The sequence below is a fragment of the Podarcis liolepis genome, assembly GCF_965112155.1.
Source record: "Podarcis liolepis genome assembly, chromosome: 8".
Taxonomy (NCBI): domain Eukaryota; kingdom Metazoa; phylum Chordata; class Lepidosauria; order Squamata; family Lacertidae; genus Podarcis; species Podarcis liolepis.
Genome location: NC_139560.1, coordinates 84825656 through 84847024, shown reverse-complemented (window position 1 = coordinate 84847024; position 21369 = coordinate 84825656). Strand labels below are relative to the sequence as shown.

At 41.4% G+C, this 21369-nt stretch overlaps 3 protein-coding genes across 3 annotated transcripts in view; all 3 read left to right on the top strand.

Moving 5' to 3' along the window:
• Positions 1-21369, top strand: part of LOC310713855 (uncharacterized protein) — a 305933-nt gene that overhangs the window by 134223 nt on the left and 150341 nt on the right.
• LOC310713825 (protocadherin gamma-A4-like) lies at positions 5725-8175 on the top strand (the record flags this gene model as incomplete). The annotated part of the gene is made up of 1 exon (XM_083518391.1): positions 5725-8175. One exon carries the CDS (start codon positions 5725-5727, stop codon positions 8173-8175), a length of 2451 nt encoding a protein of 816 aa, XP_083374517.1.
• Positions 11768-19668, top strand: LOC310713824 (uncharacterized protein; the record flags this gene model as incomplete). Its single annotated transcript, XM_083518390.1, has 2 exons — positions 11768-14188; positions 17173-19668. 2 exons carry the CDS (start codon positions 11768-11770, stop codon positions 19666-19668), a joined length of 4917 nt encoding a protein of 1638 aa, XP_083374516.1.

Below are 21369 nucleotides of genomic sequence, written 5' to 3'. Positions count from 1 at the left end.
ATCTATATGTAAATGACAGGATAGACAGAGAAGGAATATGTGGGAGCAATGCATATTGCCTCATTAGTTTTGAAGTGATGGTTGAAAATCCTATGAATATTTTTCATGTTACTGTACAGATCCAGGATATCAATGATAACGCACCACATTTTGTGAATGAGAATATCAAACTAGAGACAAGTGAACTCACTTTGCCAGGAGCCCGATTTGTGCTTGGGTTTGCTGAAGATCCAGATGTTGGAATAAATTCTCTCCAGAATTACCACCTGATGCCCAATCAGTATTTCATAGTAGAAGCTAGAGAGAGAGAAGATAGGAAGAAATATGCAGAATTAGTACTGAACAAACAGTTGGATCGAGAAAGTGAAAGCAGTTTCCATTTAATTCTTATGGCTCTGGATGGAGGGAAGCCTGCCAAAACTGGTACAGCCACAATATGGATCAGTGTCATTGATGTAAATGATAATTCACCAATCTTCTCACAAGAAGTGTACAAGGTCTGTCTTAAAGAGAATACCCCAAAAGGATCTTCAGTAATACAAGTGAAAGCCACAGACAGAGATGAAGGCTCATATGGTCATATCACGTATAGTTTTAGCAACATCCCTGAAAACACTCACAAAAAATTCTTCCTAAATCCCCAGAATGGGACAATTACAGTTAAGGAGTTGTTGGACTACGAAGAAGCAGAGAAATATGCAATGACAGTAGAAGCAAGAGACGGAGGTGGATTAGTGACTCATTGCAGTGTTGAAATAAAGCTATTAGATGAGAATGACAATGCCCCAGAAGTGATCCTGGCTTCCTTATCCAGCCCAATTCCTGAAGATTCTGCAATAGGAACCCTGGTAGCCCTTATCAATGTAAACGATAAAGATTCTGGAGACAATGGGAACATTACTTGTCATTTACAAAGTCATTGGCAATTTAGAATAATTGCTACATCCAATAACTTCTATAAGTTGGTTACAGATGCACCCTTGGACAGAGAAAGCACTCCAGAATACAATATCACAATTATAGCCACAGACAAAGGTGCACCACCTCTTTCCACCCACAGAACCATCTCCCTGCAGATTTCAGATATCAATGATAACCCCCCAGCTTTTGAAAAATCTTCCTATGTCACCTATTTGTCAGAGAACAATCCAGCTGGAACTTCCATTTTCCGTGTAAAGGCTACAGATGCAGATCTAGAGTACAACTCGCAAATCACTTATTCTCTGCTCAATAGTAATATGGAGAACCTGCCTCTGTCCTCTTATATCTCCATTAACTCAGAAAATGGCATGATCTATGCCCAACGCTCCTTTGACTATGAGCAAATCAGGGAGTTTCAGTTCCAAGTGAAAGCACAAGATGGTGGCTCCCCACCACTCAGCAGAAACACCACAGTGAAAGTGTTCATTGTGGATCAGAATGATAACAATCCTCAAATCCTCTACCCTTCGCAGGAAGTCAAGGGTTCATCCTTGTTTGAGATGGTGCCTCGCTCAGCAGAAGAAGATTATCTGGTGACCAAGGTAGTGGCAGTAGATGCTGATTCTGGACATAACGCCTGGCTCTCTTACCACCTGCTTCAGGCTACAGAGCCAGCATTGTTCAGAATTGGGTCCCACACTGGGGAGATCAGGACCTCACGGGCTTTTCTGGAAAGAGATGCTGTGAAGCAGAAGCTCATCATCTTAGTCAAGGATAATGGGCAGCCACCACTATCTGCTACTGTGAGTCTCAACCTGGTGTTTGCTGAGAACTTCCAAGAGGCACTCCCAGAAGTGAGCAGTGAAAGTATTGATTCACATAATCAATCTGACCTACAGTTTTATTTAGTATTGACTTTAGCTGTGATTTCATTCTTATTTCTCCTTACGGTGATTCTGGCAGTTGTTACGAAGCTTCGCACATCAAGCAGTCCTCAGTTCCTTCAGTGCTTTGGTCCTACTCCTTTTTCAAAGGCTGGTACCGTATTCCCACCGAATTTTGAAGAAGGGACTTTGCCCTACACCTACCAGCTCTGTCTGTCCTCAGAGACCAGGAAAAATGAGTTTGCATTCCTGACACCTAACGTTCAGATTGCAGACAATGTTATCTGTGATGACAAAACTGCTCCACCTTTTACAGGCAGCAGAGAAAACCATTTTAATTCTGAGATGGATAATGCAAACATGGTGAGTTTTCATTCTAGATATTATTCACATTATCTCCTGCACTACTTTTAAACTGTGTCTATATATGAAGAACTATATTGTAGATAGTGGATGTATCTTCCAATAGATTCATAATGATGTACAGTTTGAGGAAAAGAAATATACCATATTTTTTGCTCTATAAGACTCACTTTTTCCCTCCTAAAAAGTAAGGGGAAATGTGTGTGCGTCTTATGGCGCGAATGCAGGCTGCGCAGCTATCACAGAAGCTGGAAGAGCAAGAGGGATTTCTGCTTTCACTGCGCAGCGATCCCTCTTGCTGTTCTGGCTTCTGAGATTCAGAATATTTTTTTTCTTGTTTTCCTCCTCCAAAAACTAGGTGTGTCTTGTGGTCTGGTGCATCTTATAGAGCGAAAAATACGGTAATTTCTTTTATAACAGATGCTAAATAGTCCTTGTTTTTCTAGTTGCTTCAACATTAATGAAGCAATCATTTTATCTATATTAATTCTGACTAATCCTACTGTCGTTATAGACGTGCTCTGTAGTTACTTATTTACAGATCTACATATTACCATCTATATGGATACTTAATAAGGCGGATAAATGTGCATATATGTCACAGTCTGGAAGTGACGGGAGTGGAGAAGGAGGAAGGAAGAGGAAGTGATAAATAATTTTGGATCCCACCCACTTAGTTCACATCTTATGATATCATTTCATAGCACCCCTGTATGCAATGAAAATTGGGGTGCTTTATAATGTCTGCCATTTGATACGGCAATATTCTTTCACCTTTAATTGCAGTGAATACTAGAGGAATTATTTATGCACCTAATAGATAATTAGCAATGTCTTCAGTTTTCATTTGTTCTAATAGCTTGTACCTGCCCAAATTCCCAATCCTCAACTTAGAATTGAAACAATCAGCACCCTTCTGTGATGTTGGGCTGTGCCATTTAAGATTTTGGATGGAGGAATCTAATATTTGAAGATTCCACACATTAACCAAATAACTTCCTACCCAAACAAAATGATCAGGTGAGGAAAGAGGCAAAAACTAACTTAGCCCTGACAAGCTAGGGTGGGCATTCAGGTTCAGATCCAGTTATCTGTGTGTGGATACTTTGTTGCTGGATGAAGGTGGATGCATATTCCAAACATTCTGCAAAGCTTTTTTCTTAACTTATTTCAGAGATAGGGTGGTGGTAATTTTCTCCATATTTTTGAATTAGTTTGGTCACTCATTTCGAATCATTTGCTATAATTCTACACTTTTATGATTTTTTTTTTAAAAAAAGGAAAAAAGAATCAGTTTTCAAACCAGTTTAGAAAGAAAGAGATGATAAAGATTTCAGAGAAGCAGAGAATTTGAGAATACTTGATGCAGTTTTAGGTGACAAAATCAGAATTGGATAATTCATGTCATGCTTAGCATCACAACACAGTATAAGATAAAATGTTTTTCCCCCTAAACACTTGACAGAATCACATTCCTACAGACATGCTTGATGTCAGATGAAGCTTCTAGAAATGTAGTGCTTATAGAAAGAAAGTTCTTGTGGTGTAGCTGTTTGACTGTTGGACTAGGGGCCCCTTGAGACAACCTGTTTATTGAGAAGTCATCCTGATTTCCTTGCACAAAGCTTACTGGGGAGGTTAGACTATACAGTATCTTTATTGCACACTTGTTCTGATTTGTTTGCAGGGAGGTTCTGTGACAATGAGCATGGATCCTGATTTGTTTCTGCAGCATTTATACATCTTCCCGTGAATCATTCATCCACCTCACTCTTTCCAGTGCATTTCCCTAGCACTTGCCTAACCACAAAAAGTCCCATTTTTTTTACAAACAGATTTGTTGTGCAATGGCATCAGAGCACTTCAGTTGAGTTTAATTGTGTGCTTGAATCCCTCCCACAAAGTTCTGAAAGTTTGGAGATGAAAGGATTGGGGAGAGATAGGTTAAAATCCTCACTCAGCCATGAAGCTCACCGGGTGAACTTGAGCCTGTCACTGACCTATCCAACCTAACCAACATCATTTGTACTGTGAAGAGAAAAGAGGGGTGGGGGCCATGTAAGCTCACTGGAGGAAAGGCAAAATATAACTATAATAAAAAAATTATTGGGAGTCCTTTAAAATCCATTTTTGTATTTATTTGTAGTGCTCTGCCCTGTTTGAGACTGCATGTAAACATTTCAATCAAAAAAACACTATTGTTTAAAATAGGATTCAGCAATTCTTGGGATTCAGGATTCTGTGTGTGTGTGTGTGTGTGTGTGTCTACACATACACACACGCCTATGCTTGAACGCAATGGATCTTCTGAGAGATAAACTACTTGTTACATAGGAGCTCTGCATTTGGCGATCCTAATATAATTTTCTTCTTTGTAGAAGCAGTTGCGAAGATTTTCTAATTTTGATCAGGGCCACAACATGAGAATGGACGGGTCTAATGTTTTTCTCTGTGCCAGAACCTCAGTGCAGATCACCCAAAGCAACATGTTGGGGGGAAATGAGAGCCTGATTAGGGTACCCCCTGCATCACGGCACTGATCCAAGTCACAGGGTCCACACATGCTATTTTAATGTACCATGTATTCGGCCTTGAGTGAATGTGCATATGAATGTGTATGTTATGGGCACAACCCTTCCTGTTACCTTATCCTTATATTTCTTGAGATAAAGTTGCCCTGAGCAAATTTGGGGGCATGGGTGGGATAAACATTTTAAAAATAAATATTTTGGAAACATAATTTATCATTATTTTATTCCCATAATTTAAGAGTTATCTATTTTTATAAGAGAGTTGGTTTAAATTCTAGATAGCACAGAAAAGATTTATGATCACATGCGTGCATGCATATATACATGTGAGTTTCTAGCTGGATTCCATGTTATTTAAGATCTGAACAGAAAAAATGCTTATTAAAGTACCAGAAAATATCAGGGAAGCATATTTCATGATATTTCAGACAAGATCGTCACAGTGTCTAGCAACTTCCAAGAGACTGTGTGGAGAGTAACAGCCTACAATAGCAGGATAATGATTATAAGCAGAGAACAATCAGTTTCCATGATCAGAAGTGTGATTCAATCATGAACCTGGATTGCTACAAAATGTCACACAAATGGAGTGGGAGTTTTTTTCTGGTCATCTACTGTACCACTCTGGTCATCTACTGTACTTGCAGCTGATGTATCAGGATGAGAAATATACCATACTAAGGAAAATGGCATTTCAGAAAGCACCAAGAAGATGAAGTTATTGTTTTAGGACTCTGGGTGTCGCTGTTTACCAACCAAGGCTGAACAATTTAGTAAGAGATTCAACTTTCCCATCCAACCGCTTCATTACAGAAAATGCAGAAAGAGAGATCACACGTACGGAATCTGAACAACTGGAGGATCTTATATTAAATCAAATCTGTATTTTAAATACAGGCAATAGAGATATCTGTGTTGTCTGTGTGTATATATTAAGAATTTCAGTCACATACAGACAAATCTAAAATATAGCCACTCTATCAAAGAAGTAGGATCTTCACCTTGGCACAGAAGTACAACTGGCAATGGAAACCTTTTCCCAGGATTGCAGGAGAGCTGTCTTTTGTTTCATTCTGGTTCATGTTTGGCAAGCTGTTACAGGGCAGATTCATTATTCCATCCCTGAAGAAGCAGAAAAAGGTTCTTTCGTGGGGCCCATCGCCAAAGACCTGAAGCTGGAATTAAAAGAGCTCTCACGCCGTGGAGTCCGCATTGTTTCTCGAGGTAGGACACAGTATTTTGCTTTGAATTATAAGAGTGGCCATTTGTACGTCACAGAGAGAATAGACAGAGAGGTGCTCTGTGGACAAGTGGAAAAGTGTGTCTTGAATTTTGATACCATAGTGGGGGATTCAATGAAAGTATATGGTGCTGAAGTGGAAATCACAGATATTAATGACAACGCTCCCACCTTCCATTCAGAGAAACTGGAGCTCAGAATGAGTGAGACCACAGCACCCGGAACCCACTTTCCCCTTGATGAAGCTCAGGATCTTGATTTGGGCACCAATACCCTTCAGGGATACAAACTCAGCAACAGTAGCCATTTCTCCCTCAATGTGCAAGAGACAGTTGACGGTAGACAATACACTGAATTGGTACTGGAAAGGCCTTTGGACCGTGAAGAAGAAGCTATTCATAATCTGGTCCTCACAGCATATGATGGGGGAGATCCAGTCAGGACAGGAACTGTACAGATTCAAGTGACAGTTTTAGATGCTAATGACAATGCACCAGTTTTTAGCCACCATAGCTATGAAGTAAGCGTTAGGGAAGATATTCCTGTTGGTACCACAGTGGTTATATTAAAAGCCATTGACCTGGATGAAGGTGTCAACAAGGAACTGAAATATTCATTCAGAAAGATCACAGAAAGGGCTTCACAAATATTTCATTTGAATTCACATACTGGGGAAATTACACTTGCAAGAGGCTTAGACTATGAGGACTCTGCTCTTCATGAAATTGAGGTCCAGGTCCATGATGGTGGAGGTCTATTGGACAGATCAACTGTCATAGTATTTGTTACTGATGTAAATGACAATGCACCGACACTGGAAATAACTTCACTTATCAGCTCCATCCCTGAGAACTCTCCACCAGCGACTGCAATAGCCCTTTTGAATGTGCAAGATGAGGATTCGGCAGAGAATGCAGAAGTCACGTGCTCTATCCCCAGCAACCTCCCCTTTCTACTGACAAAAGCCTATGGCAACTACTACAGTTTGGTGACAGCAAGAGCCCTGGACAGAGAGCAGGTGGCAGCCTACAACATCACTGTCACAGTCACGGATCATGGGGCCCCTCCACTTTCCACATCGATTGTTATTCCACTTGAGATTTTAGACACAAACGACAACCCTCCACACTTCCTGCAATCCGTTTATACTTCTTATTTAATGGAGAACAACCCAAGAGGGGCCTCCATATTTTCCCTGAAGGCTGATGATCCAGACTGTGGAGAGAACTCCAGAGTCACTTATTCCATCATTGAGCACAACATCAGTGACTCCCCAGTATCTTCCTTCCTCTCCATTAACTCTGAGACTGGGATTGTCTATGGCCTGATCTCTTTTGATTATGAGGAGATGAGGGAGATGAAGTTCCTGGTCAAGGCCCAGGATGGAGGTTCTCCACCACTCAGCTCCAACGTCTCAGTGACTCTCTTCATCCTGGACCAGAATGACAACGCTCCCCAAATCCTGTACCCCTCCCCTCCCACTGACGGCTCCACAGGGATAGAGCTGGCCCCTCGCTCCTCTGAGCCAGGCTACCTGGTCACTAAGGTGGTGGCCGTGGATGCAGACTCTGGCCAGAATGCCTGGCTCTCCTACCAGCTGATCAAGGCCACCGAGCCAGGGCTCTTCACTCTGGGGCTCCACACAGGAGAGATCAGGACGGCCCGCTTCTTTCTGGAGAAAGATGCCCTCAAGCAAAGCCTGGTGGTTTTAGTCAAGGACAATGGGCAGCCACCTCTCTCTGCTTCAGCCACTCTGACTGTGGTGCTGGCTGACACCATCCCTGCAATCCTCTCAGACCTGAGCAGCATCTCAGCTCCTGTAGAGCCTCCGTCTGACCTCACCTTCTACCTGGTCCTTGCAGTGGCTTTTGTCTCCTGCTTGTTCTTCATCTTCCTCCTTGTGTTACTGGCCATCAAGTTGCACAGGTGGAGAAATTCTCAACTGTTTGAGTCAGGGAGTGTGAATTTCAGTGGCGCTCCCGTCTCACAGTTTGTGGGGATCGATGGAGTCCGAGCATTTCTGCACTCCTACTGCCAGGAGGTTTCTCTCACCACAGACTCTAGGAAAAGTCAGTTTAATATTTCTAAGGCAAATTATTCCAATACTCTGAGCAATAAAGATACATGTGAAATAAAGGATCCCTTCCTCATTGCTGAAGATATTAATAGCAGTAATGGAGATTCGGCCAATACACAGGTGAGCTATCCCTTTCAGATCTGGGCTCTGAGGTTTTAAATATAATGCCTGTATTAATTGTTATGTGCTTTCATGACGAGGGGTTTGGAAGAACATTCTTCCACTCATATTATTTTATCTTTACCAGAAACTTATAGTTTTTGGTATTTGAAAATACCTATGCCACCACTTTTTCCCATAAAAACTAGACTTCTCTTGGTCAAAATAAATATTTGACAGAGTCCCCCAGGAAACAAAGAATCGGAGTGAATGTTTGCTTACTCTCTTTGACAAGAAAAACTATTTCATAGTTGTTATATAAGTAGATTTGAGATCAAAACAATATTATGCATTTATTTGCCTTGTTGGAAGTATAATGTATGCCTAGTTCTTAGATGACACACACTTCTAAGGGAGGACGATACCCAGGTTTTATCACTCACCACTCTTGTGGATGGGGAAATTCATTTCTAACCTCACATATGGTGACAGACCCATAATATGATCAAAACTCATCAGCTGTATTTTCCCAATGGAAGTCTGAGACAGTTCAGGAGTTTGAGATGATTGGGAAGCTTTAGAACATGCTAAATTAAAACATTACAGTCATTATACGACAACTGCATTAATCAAATCTTATTGAGAAGTATGAAAACCTTTGGAGTTAATTATGTGCTTTCACACCTTGAGTATAAAATCTAGGGCTAGTTCATGTGAACAACTACATCACTTGTTAACTGTGTGAACACAGTTTGATCACTTGGCAGCTGAACTGATATGTTGGATTTGTGGGCTGAGTTTGTGTTTCAGAACATTCAGCCATTTTATTTGTGGTGTGACATCTGTGTTCACACTAGATGCTGCAGTCATCAAATGATAAATATTCACATGTGGAACGGGACCTACTGTCATCTGTTTGTAAACCAACTTCATTGCAGTCTTTGATTCTCCATAATATTAAATATTTAGTTATAGGAATTTGGCTTTATGTGACAGAGTATATTATTTTTAACCAGCAGTCTATGCATAGTGATTTCAGCTTATGTTTTTACCATTTTAGGAGAAAGCAAAGAATGAGAAATATATAGAAAAAGTATCTCAAGTATGAACAGAATATGTTTCACATAAGTAGACATATTAATAATAAGTGTATTGTGGCAATGCTTAGGTATGGCAGCTTTGAGAGGTTCTATATTTGAAGCCTGTGGTGCAATGGACAGAATGTTGAACCATGGAATCTTAAGTTCAAATAATTACTCATCCAAAAAGAAGCTCACTGGGCAGTGTTGGTCACATCTCTCTCAGCCTGGCCTTTCTCCAGGGTTGTTGAGAAGATAAAATGGAATGATCCCACACCCACTTACCTCTAAGCTGCCCTGAACTTCTTGGAGGAAAAGTGGGATAAACAGGTGACCAATAATAATCTCTACTCCCCCACATTTGGAATTCTATAGCTGAGTGGTAGAATTCTATAGTTTGTTGTACTCAGAAGGTCCCAGATTCAATTCTTACCCTCTCCATGAGAACGATCTCTCCGTGAGACCGAGAAGAGCCACTTGATGGAAAATGTGGTCTTCTCTGGTGTCTCGTCCTAGAACTGTACAGCAGCATAGTTTTTAGGATGTCTGGATTGCTCATGATCCTCCATAATGGTAAGATGACAAAGCCAGGGGAACATGCAGCCTGTATGTATGATATGCAGACAATGTACCGTATTTTTTGCACCATAACACTCACTTTTTTCCTCCTAGAAAGTAAGGGGAAATGTCTGTGCGTGTTATGGAGTGAATGCCTGCAGGTGGGGGGGGGGATCTGCTGCAGTCGTGAGCAGAGGATCCATGGTTCCCCTTCCTTCCCTCCTCCGTGGTTACAAAGCATGGATCCACATGGATCCTCAGGATTTTTGCATTGGGCTACTCCAAACTCACTGTCAGGTCACATGTCTGTGGCCACAGCATGAACCACAAAAATCATATATCCACTATTTTGTTTAGAATATTTTTTTTCTTGTTTTCCTCCTCTAAAAACTATGTGCGTGTTATGGTCTGGTGCGTGTTATAGAGCGAAAAATACGGGTAATTGACACAAGTATTTGGTAAAGTCACGAAGTATGAGAAGTACATACATGGGTGGTTGGGTTTATTGGCTGCTTGTCCCACTAGCATTAGAACCTCCCTTGCCCTCAATGCCCATCTGAGACAGTCCCGTGCAGAAGGATATATGCCAACGCCAAAAGCAGCAACCCCACATCTTCTCCTTTTCTGTAAGCTGTAACATCTAATGAATCTTGTTGCATTTTTCCTCACTTCATTGGTTGCCACATGCATGGGTGGTGAAGCTTTGAAAGCAATGGCATCATGTTACACCTTTTGTTTTACTTTGAGTTCTTTTGGTGAGAGGGAGAGACACAGAACTGCTGCTTTTGATGCCAGCCCCACATCCTTTGAAAGAACATCTAGCTCCAGCTTTAACGCTATTCATTTTTCCCAAAAAGGTTACACAGAGAGATCTCTGGTCAGGCAGAAGTGTCCAATAAAGTATGAGCTTCTGATTGAGAAAATGTAAATACTTCTTGTCAGGGAACTGCCATCAGTGTCCGAGGGAGAGAGCAAGCTCCAGAGGGATCCCAGAGAGCGTCCCGGGAGTGGGAGAGGCAGCCCATCTTCTGGGGAAGAGAATCAGCCTAGCTCCAGTGGAGAAGGGGGCAGATGGGGGAATCGGCGAGGCGGTCCCATGACTCCTTGCTGGGGACCAGCAGGGAGAGTAGGGGTCCTCCGCTGCCTACGCCCTCCTTGCGCAGAAGGCTTCCGCGCAGGGAGAGTAGGAGGAGACTGGGCGTCAAAGAGCTTCTTTGCTGGAAGAAGTTTAAGAAATGCCCACTGACGGATTCTGCCAGCAATTGAGACAGTCACGGGTGAGTGGCTGCTCGGACAGGAAAGGTTCACTCAGGCAACCCAGCCAGGTGTTGGGACAAGCTTACGTACGAGCAACCCCTAGAACCATTACACTTCTGCAAATGGAATTGTAAAAATACTGCATCTCTGGAAATTTCTGATATGACAATTTCAGGGGCTAGAATTTGTGGCATTTTTGTTGGCAATAACGAAGGTATTGCCTGATCATGGAGTTTGAAAGTTCTCTTCATAGTCACAGTAGCAGTTCCAAGACATTAAAAGTCACTGGCCAGCATGAAAAAATCTAAAAAGTGAGTCTAAAAAGCAATGAAGTATTAATTCCAAAAGAGCCAAACGAGGGCATTCTCAAATATCTGACTCTTTCAGTTGTCCTTTTTACTGGATCATACTGGTAGTATTTCTGCTTTTTATTTTCATAACAAAACAACATTTGCAATTCTCTCTCTGAGCCTCAGAGTGTCACTGTTGGCCAGTGTGGTGCCAGAAAAAAGGATGGAGATCTAGTTATGCTTCTCCTACAAAGTGAGTGTTTCATCAGTTCTGTACAGACTGGACGAAGAGAAAAACACAAAGGCGTTGCAGTCTGGCTGAAAAAAAGGAAAAGGCTCCCAATCCTCACAATCTAAGAAGGAAGACAGTTTATATTTACTTACAGAGATTTCCTCTGTGCTATTGAGAAACTGATCTGGTCACTACAAGCTGCAGAAAAGGAGGCAGAAAATTTCTCAGTGATCTGGATGGACAAAAGGCAGGAAGAGGATGGCAGAACATTCAGAAGGCAAGTACTGCTTCTCTTATTTTTGCCTTTCTCCTGCTGGGCTGCCTCAGAGCAGATTCGCTATTCTATCCCTGAGGAGATGGCAAAGGGTTCGATTGTGGGAAATCTTGCCAAAGATTTGGGACTGAATGCCAGAGATCTAGGAAGGCGCAATCTGCATGCTGCCTCTGTGAACAAAATGCAGTATTTCAGTATAAGTGCAGACAATGGAAACCTTTATGTGAATGACAGAATTGATAGGGAGGAAATATGTGGCACAACTCTACTCTGCCTTATTAATTTTGAAGTGGTGATGGAAAATCCTTTAAATGTTTTCCATATAACAATAGTTATACAGGATATTAATGATAATGCACCACATTTTCTTGGTGATATAATCAACTTGGAGATCATAGAATCAACTGTTCTAGGAACCAGATTTCTCCTTGGGAAAGCAGAAGATCCTGATATTGGGTTGAACTCTCTCCAGAATTACCAGCTGAGCTCCAACCAGTACTTCACCTTGGAAGTAAGGGAGAGAAAAGATGGAAATAAATATGCTGAATTAGTGCTAAGTAAAGTTATGGATCGAGAAAGTGAACAGACAATTCACTTGATCCTTACAGCCTTGGATGGGGGCGAACCAAGAAAAACTGGGACTGTCCAGATACGAATTAATGTCACAGATGCCAATGACAACCCACCTGTTTTCACTCAGGAGGTGTACAAAGTCAATATACCTGAAAATGTTCCTGTTGGGTCACTTGTGCTCCAGGTTGTAGCCTCAGATAAAGATGAAAGCTCTTATGCTCAGATCAGGTATCAGTTCAGCAACATACCAGCAAACAGCCACAAGAAATTCAGTTTGGATCCAATTAATGGCATAGTCACTCTTACGGGACTGCTCAACTTTGAGGAAACTAAAGAATATACCATGGCAGTAGAAGCCAAAGATGGTGGTGGATTGGTGGCACAATCCAACATTGAAATAACTGTACTTGATGAGAACGATAATGCCCCAGAGGTGACGTTAGCCTCCATGTTCAGTCCTGTTCCTGAAGATTCTCTGCCAGGAACTGTTATTGCTCTGATCAATGTAAATGACAGAGATAGTGGAGATAATGGGAAGGTTACTTGCTATTTACAGGATGATTTACCCTTCAAAATTCTTCCCTCATCTAATAACTACTTTAAGCTCCAGACAGACAGTCCTTTGGACAGAGAAATAGCTCCTGCATATAATATTACAATCACAGCCACTGATAAAGGAACTCCACCTCTTTCCACACACAAAACGATCTCACTACAGATCTCAGATATCAATGATAATGCCCCTTCCTTTCAGAAGCCATTCTACAGCATCTATGTGCCAGAAAACAATCCTTCAGGTGCCTCCATTTTCACCATCAAAGCCTCTGATTCCGACATGGACCAGAACTCACGGATCACATACTCCATCCTCAACAGCAACATTGAGGAGCTTCCCATCTCCTCCTATATCTCCATTAATTCAGAGACTGGCACCATCTATGCCCAGAGATCCTTTGACTATGAACAATTCAGAGAGTTCCGGCTGCAAGTGAAGGCCCAAGATGGGGGTTCTCCCCCTCTCAGCAGCAATGTGACCGTCAGGGTGTTTGTTCTTGACAGGAATGATAACAGCCCTCGTATCCTGTCCCCCTCACAAGAAGCCAAGGGCTCAGCCTTGTTTGAGATGGTGCCTCGTTCGGCCGAGGCAGATTATCTTGTCACCAAGGTGGTGGCCGTGGATGCAGATTCTGGACACAACGCCTGGCTCTCCTACCACCTGACTCAGGCCACTGAGCCGGCACTCTTCATGGTTGGTTCTCATACTGGAGAGATCAGGACCGCCAGGGCCTTTGTGGAGAGAGACGCTGTGAAACAGAGACTGGTCATTATGGTGAAGGATAATGGGCAGCCGTCTCTCTCGGCCACCATGACTCTGAACCTGGTGTTTGCTGAGAACTTTCAGGAGGCCCTTCCGGAAATGAAGAGCCAACCCAGCAGCTCGGAGTATCAGTCTGACCTGCAGTTCTACTTGGTGCTGGCCTTAGCTGTGATCTCCTTCTTGTTCCTCTTGACTGTCATTCTGGCCGTTACAATGAAGCTCCGTCAGTCAGGGCATCCCAGGTTCCTACAGTGCTTTGGTCCTGTTCCCCATTCCAAGAATGGTGCCATCTTCCCACCCAACTTTGAAGATGGGACTTTGCCCTATTCCTACCAGCTGTGTCTGTCTTCTGAGACCAGGAAGAATGAATTTGCCTTCCTGACACCCAATGTTCAGATGGTAGACAATATTATTGGCAGTGAAAAACCTGCTGTGCCTTTTACAGGCAACAGTGGAAACAATTTTGATTCTGCAGTAGATAATGGAGAACAGGTAAGGTTTGTTTTCTGAAATTAAATGCCATTATCTATCATTCTTTGCCATTAGTGACATTGTCAGAGTGCTTTTTATCCAGCTAATGTGACTGCCTTTTATATTTCATCATATAAATGAAAAGTTTGGCTCTTACATCATTTGGCTTTCATGAATCAGGATGCATCCTTTTCACTCCATGGGGAAGCTACACATTGCAGCTTCGGGCCATGCCCTTGAAACCATCTGGTATAACTTATCTTGTTGTCATTTGAACAACTAGTATTTTGAGGAGTTGACCTTCAACTACTTTCATTAAAAAGAACTTTGCTTTTCACATTACTTGGCTTTGGGGGGGAGCAGAAATTTTGGCTGTAGAATCAAAGGAGGGCACCTTGCTATATAGCAGAAAATACTGTCACTGTTATTAGTATTACTAGCAATTTTTTAAAGCAATAACTTTTAAAGATATACGCTTTTGAGAGGTGTCTGTAAATTATGCTTTACTTCCTTCTCCATAAAATCAAATTCATAGGCATGTGTGTTCCTGCATGAGTGATGTAAAAAAAAAGTCATGTCAAGACGGATTGACTGACTGACTGACTGACTGACTGGCCTTCTAGAGTAGATTGTGGATATTTCCAGCCCCCATATTTCTTTAAGTGAAACCACATTGCATTAAAGCTCTTTCTAAACAACTGTCTGAAAGGCGGACAGGCGGATGGATAATGTGGGATATTTTGTTAAAGACATGCATTGTGCATTTATTTATTTTTAAAATTTATTTAAAACAAAAATAAAACAACTACATACAGCCAGAGAGTTATTTTCAAATACTCCACAGAGCTTTGCTAAAGTGTATATTCTAAAATCATTTCAATCTCAACAGAAACAAAATGGTACATAATAACCTCCATCTCTTTGACTGTTGATCACAACTACAAATATATATTGTATCAGCAGCAGTGTTGGTCTGCAGGGATTATACAAAGGCAAGAAGGAAGCAGGAAAAATAAAATAAAATATGCACACCAAACTGTGCTGTAGGCCAAGGCACATAGCTGTCAACATTTCCCATTTTTCAAGGGAAATTCCCTTATTCCAAATAGGATTCCTTGCAAGCAAAGGGAAAAGTTGACAGCTATGCCAAGGCACCGTTCTGCCACATGCCTCATTGTTTGTATAATCTATAAGTCATCCAAGACTGCATAAAAGTTATCATATTTCCCCCGGCCTCTTGCTTTATTCAATCTCCATGACAGTTTTTTCAATAATGCTACCGGCCAGATTGCACTGCCAGCGTCATGTATTTCTGCCTCATGATATAGACAATAATAATGATACTGTGTATATGATATTTATAAGTTTCAAAGGGCATTGCATATAATGGGTCAAATTCAGAATTAGTTATCCTTGGATCAATTAGTCAAACAAGACTAATTTAAGTCAAATTTGTTTAAGTGGGGCTACTTTAAGTATGATGAAGTCTGGATTTGACACATTATCTTAGAATTCTTATATAAGTGAGTTCCTGTCAGAGGCAAAATTCATACCATGGAATTCCTGGTTCACAGTTTTTCACATGAGACCAGCTCAATATACATGAAGCATGTTGAATTCTCGAACTCCTCTACCAACATGTTAGCTATGATACTTACATGGCATGAATGCATGAATAGATGGACAATTGTATTTCTGATCATAGCATTGTGGGATATCTTAGCAGGTACTTGAGTTCCTTAAGCCTGCAATGAACAACCCCCTCCAACTCCCTGCTGGGCTCATGGCCAGTAGGGCAGATATGAGGATGGAGGAATGTTCTTGGCAGGGTTGTTGCTAGCTGCTGGAAGGAATAAGGGCACAGGACCATGACTAACAATTGCAGTGTGCTCAGGAAACAAAGAAAAAGAAGTTTAAAAATGGAGGGGAAAGCTCAGAACATTTGAGATCCAGGATATAACACCCAGGGCTTATTTATTCAGTTTTGTTCCTTGATTAAATGAAGTTGCATTGACAGCTGGAGACCACATGTAACTTCCTAAAATACTGAAAGGACTGCTGAGATTTCTGAGTAGCTTTCTGGTTGTCTTATCTCGTCCCCCGGCAAAATAGGGATCTCCATATTGTTTGCATACGTAGAGAGGATTAACCATAACTGTGATATTGTGAAGTAGCTGGGGTGTTGTGTAAGGTGAATAGCACACACCACAAACTAAATGAAATCAGCAAAGTGTCTATCGTAACTGGACAAATGGGCAGGTGGGGAAAATGGCAAAGGTAAATACTGACACAGTACATCTGTTGAAGGAGAAAGCTACACAAACAGACCAGAAATCGTGTGGACATAAGGTGACAAAATAGGACTTGAGATGTGGCACTATTTTCAGTGAAATTATGTAAAGATAAACACAATTTTCAGACATGTCCTTAGGTTTTCCACACACAGTCTAAGATGCCTGTAAATACCTAATACAATATTTTTCAAATTTGTTTTAAAGTGTTTTATTATAATCAACGATAGCATTCTCATACTGCAGTCTGCTATTCTGATTTTTCCTAAAAAAATATTGGAAATAGGGCTATAAATTGATTACCACTTTTTCTTTGCTGTAAATATTAATTTGAAGCTGATTCCTTTTAACCTACTGTAATGGTGAACAGATAACACTTTCCAACAGGCATATTCAAATAACCTGTATGAGAATATGGTCTGAGTCATTACATAAAAATACTACTATGTCATGAATTAGGGAAGAAAAATCATTGGGAAAAGATTGCAGTTCTTGGTTTCAGACTCACAGTGTCACTGTTGGACAAGGCGGCAATCCATGGGCAGCTGAAGTTCCACTGATGCTTTCTGCAGAGAGATCTCTTTGTCCCAAACTGCACATCGGGAATACCAGCAGACGCTGGAACGAATGTTTCAGCTGGAAAACAGAAAACACTGCAGCATATACAAATTAAGCCAAAGGATCCAGTTCTTTTTTTACTGGGGGGAAATCTGAAATCCTGTGCTCATCAAAGAGAAGAGGAAAATGAAGATGAGAGGAATCCTTCGTGGAGAGAGCTTTCAAACACCAGGAAGGTATATAACACTTCTGATATTTTCATCTTTGTTCTGTGGAGCAGTTTTGGAAGAGGTTCACTATTCCATCCGTGAGGAGATGGCAAAGGGATCTTTGGTGGGAAATCTTGCCAAGGATCTAGGACTGAATGCCAGAGAACTGAAGAGCAGAAACCTGCATATCATTTCTGAAGGTAAAAAGCCATATTTCACTATCAATGCTGAAAATGGAAACCTGTATGTGAATGAGAGGATAGATCGTGAGGGGATGTGTAGAGAGAGCACACACTGCCTTATTGATTTTGAAGCGATGGTTGAAAAGCCATTGAATGTTTTCCATGTAAGTGTAGCAATTCAGGACATTAATGATAACGCCCCACATTTCTTAGAAGCCAATATTAGACTGGAAATAATTGAATCCACATTGCCAGGTGCCAGATTTCTCCTTGGGAAAGCTGAAGATCCTGATATTGGGATTAATTCTCTCCAAAACTACCAGTTAAACCTAAATCAGTTCTTTGTATTAGAAATTAAACACAGTCTAGATGGCCATAAAAATGCAGAGTTGGTGCTGCAAAAACCTTTGGATCGGGAAAGTGAGCACTCGCTTCAGTTGATCCTTACAGCTCTTGATGGAGGTGAACCCAAAAAAACTGGGACTGCCCAGATATGGATTAACGTCACAGATGCCAATGACAACCCACCAGTCTTCACTCAAGAGGTTTATACAGTTAGCCTGAGGGAAAATTCCCCTGTGGGGTCCCCCATACTCCAAGTAAAAGCCTCTGATAGGGATGAAGGTTCAAATAGTCAGATCAGTTACACATTCAGTAAAGTTCCAGAAGAAGTCTACCAGAAATTTAGATTAGATCCACAAAGTGGAACAATTACAATTAAGGAGACCCTTGACTTTGAGAAAACAGAGAAGTACATTATGGCAGTTGAAGCAAGAGATGGAGGTGGATTAGTGGCTCACTGTAATGTTGATATAAAGATTATAGATGAGAATGATAATGCTCCAGAAATTATTCTAGCCTCCTTATCTAGTCCAGTTCCTGAAGATTCTGTTTCTGAAACAGTAATAGCTCTCATCAACGTAAAGGATAGGGATTCGGGAGAAAATGGAAAGATCACCTGCCACTTACAAAGTAATGTACCATTTAAAATAGTGTCAACATCTAAGAACTACTACAAAATCCTTACAGACAGTCCTTTGGACAGAGAAAAAGCCTCAGGATACAACATCACAATCACGGCCACCGACAAAGGTAGCCCCCCTCTCTCCTCCAACAAAACCATCTTCCTGCAGATTTCAGATATCAATGACAACCCCCCTGCCTTTGAAAAATCAACCTACAGTGTCTTTGTGCCTGAAAACAATCCCTCAGGTGCCTCCATTTTCTCCATCAAAGCTTCGGACCCGGATCTGGACCGCAACTCACGTATCACTTACTCCATCCTCAACAGCAACATGGAGGAGCTGCCTCTCTCCTCTTACGTCTCCATCAACTCTGAGACAGGAACTATCTATGCACAGCGCTCCTTTGACTATGAGCAGTTCAGGGAGTTTCAGATCCAAGTGAAAGCCCAAGATGGCGGCTCTCCCTCTCTCAGCAACAACGCCACCGTGTGGGTGTACATTTTGGATCAGAACGATAACAGCCCTCGCGTTCTGTATCCTGTCCCGGGTGTTGAGGGCTCTGCCTTGTTTGAGATGGTTCCTCACTCGGCAGAGCCAGGCTACCTCGTGACCAAAGTGGTGGCTGTGGACGCTGACTCTGGGCACAATGCCTGGCTCTCCTACCAAGTGCTGCAGGCCACAGAGCCGGCCCTCTTCACCATTGGGACCCATACGGGAGAGATCAGGACGTCACGAGCCCTTCTGGAGAAAGATGCTGTGAAACAGAAGCTGGTCATCTTGGTGAAGGACAATGGGAAGGCTCCACTCTCAGCTACTGTGGTCCTCAACCTTGTGATTGCCGAGAACTTCCAAGAGGCACTTCCAGAAATGACTAGGCAATCCAGTGACACAGAACATCATTCTGATCTCCAGTTTTACTTGGTGCTGGCTTTGGCATTGATCTCATTTTTATTCCTCCTGACGGTGATACTGGTCATTGTCATGAAACTTCGACAATCAGGAAATCCCAAATTATTCCAATGCTTTGAACCTAATGCTTTTTCTAAGGCGCAGGTCATATTTCCACCAAACTATGAAGAAGGAACTTTACCTTATTCCTACCAACTCTGTCTATCGTCAGAGATGAGGAAAGAGGAGATCTCTTTCCCAAAACCCCATATCCAGGTGGCAGAAAACTTGCTATGCAATGATAGCTCTCAGGTGGTTCTTGTGGATGGCAACTGTGGGGATGCCAATGCCAAAGAGGAGTTTGGTGAGCAGGTAAGTTTTGCTTTCAGAAATGGCCTTACCTTATAGGAATAGAACTAATATTTTTATTTTGTTTTACTATAAAATGGTGTCAGCAAAATCAAATCACAGTATTGGCATCAGTTGTTCTGATTGTGAAGAACTTTTCCTGCAAGTAGCTTTTAAATTGCAATGGTAGACGCAGCATAAATTCTGAATCATAGAATAATGACAGAGTGAGTCTTCATCTCAGGAATTAAAGGAAATGTAGGCATGCATACAGCTTGAGTATTCAATCTTCCTGTGGTGTATTAGCATGTCACCATAAATATATAGTTATTTATACACCCCTCATCAATTAAAAATATGGATTTGTACTTTTTCACTCACACAAAGCACAGTTTATTTGTCCTGTTATCATCAGCTTAACTGAAGAATGCATAGAACATGAATGCTTCCTATTTATTTGTATTATAATTTTGGACTGTGTGTGGCTTCTCTGGAGGATTCATAAAAAGAAGTCGTGTGAAATACAGCAAGTACAGAAAAAGGCATCCCAAATGATCCATGGGTGCAACAACTTCTGTAGGGATATTTAGTTTGGATAAAATACAAGAAGGGAAGTGAGACAGCTGTATAGAATTATGAATGAGGTTGAGAAAATGAATAGAGAGATCCCCCCCCCTCATACTACTGGAGCCTGGATGAAGCTGAACATTGGGAAATTCAGAACAGATAAAAGGAAGTACTTCTTTATACAATGCATAGATAAACTATGGAATTCCTTGTTGACAACTAAATGCAACAAAGTAATTGCCACAGACGTTTGGGACATTGGATCAGTGAAAATGGATATGGCAGCAAACAATTAGTGTGAATCTTAAGAAACACTTATATATGTTTATTTTTTTATGGTACACGACACTACTGTGGCTTCGTCACATTTTGGTGGTTGTTGTTTAGTTGTTTAGTCGTGTCTTACTTGCTGTGACCCCATGGAGCAGAGCACGCCAGGCACTCCTGCCTTCCACTGCCTCCCACAGTTTCGTCAAATTTATAGCACAGCAAATAATTATGTTGGAGGTACAATTCAACCAATGCTAGGATGCAACAGATTTGGGAGGCATGTCCCAAATTAAGAATTTGTGGGTGGATGTAATAAGAGAAAATGAAATAATTACAGGATGCACTTTGCCAATGGATTCTCTCATTGATTTATCTAGTTATTTTAAGGATTTAGTACAACAGAAGACAGATAATTACTCCAACAGTTAGTGTCTGTATCCAGAGCAACTATTTGTCTTAGCAGGGGCTAAGAACACCAACTTTAGGGGAATGGATTACTACAGCATGGAATATTTTATCAATGATACAACTAAGAGTCAGGGAGGGGAGGCAGTCTGATAACTTTCTGTGTGTTTTTTCATAATTTATTGTTGCAATGAAGTTCAAGATAACACAGACCCACATACTTTATTTGGATCTTTATGAAGGCTATATGCTTTATTTGATTTCATAATAGGAATTTAATGATAATTGTATGTTTTATATAAACCATTTCTAAATAATTTACTTATTTAAACAAACAAACAATGGGAATCACTATCACAAGGTGCAATGATGGTCACCTACTTGGGTGGTTTTAAAGGGGGATTAGAAAAAACCATTGTCACATTGGCTATATTATGTCTAGTACCAGACACCTCTGAATGTGGACCAAGGGCAGAGCTTTTGAGGGGCATCTGGTTGGCCACAGTGGGAAAAGGATGC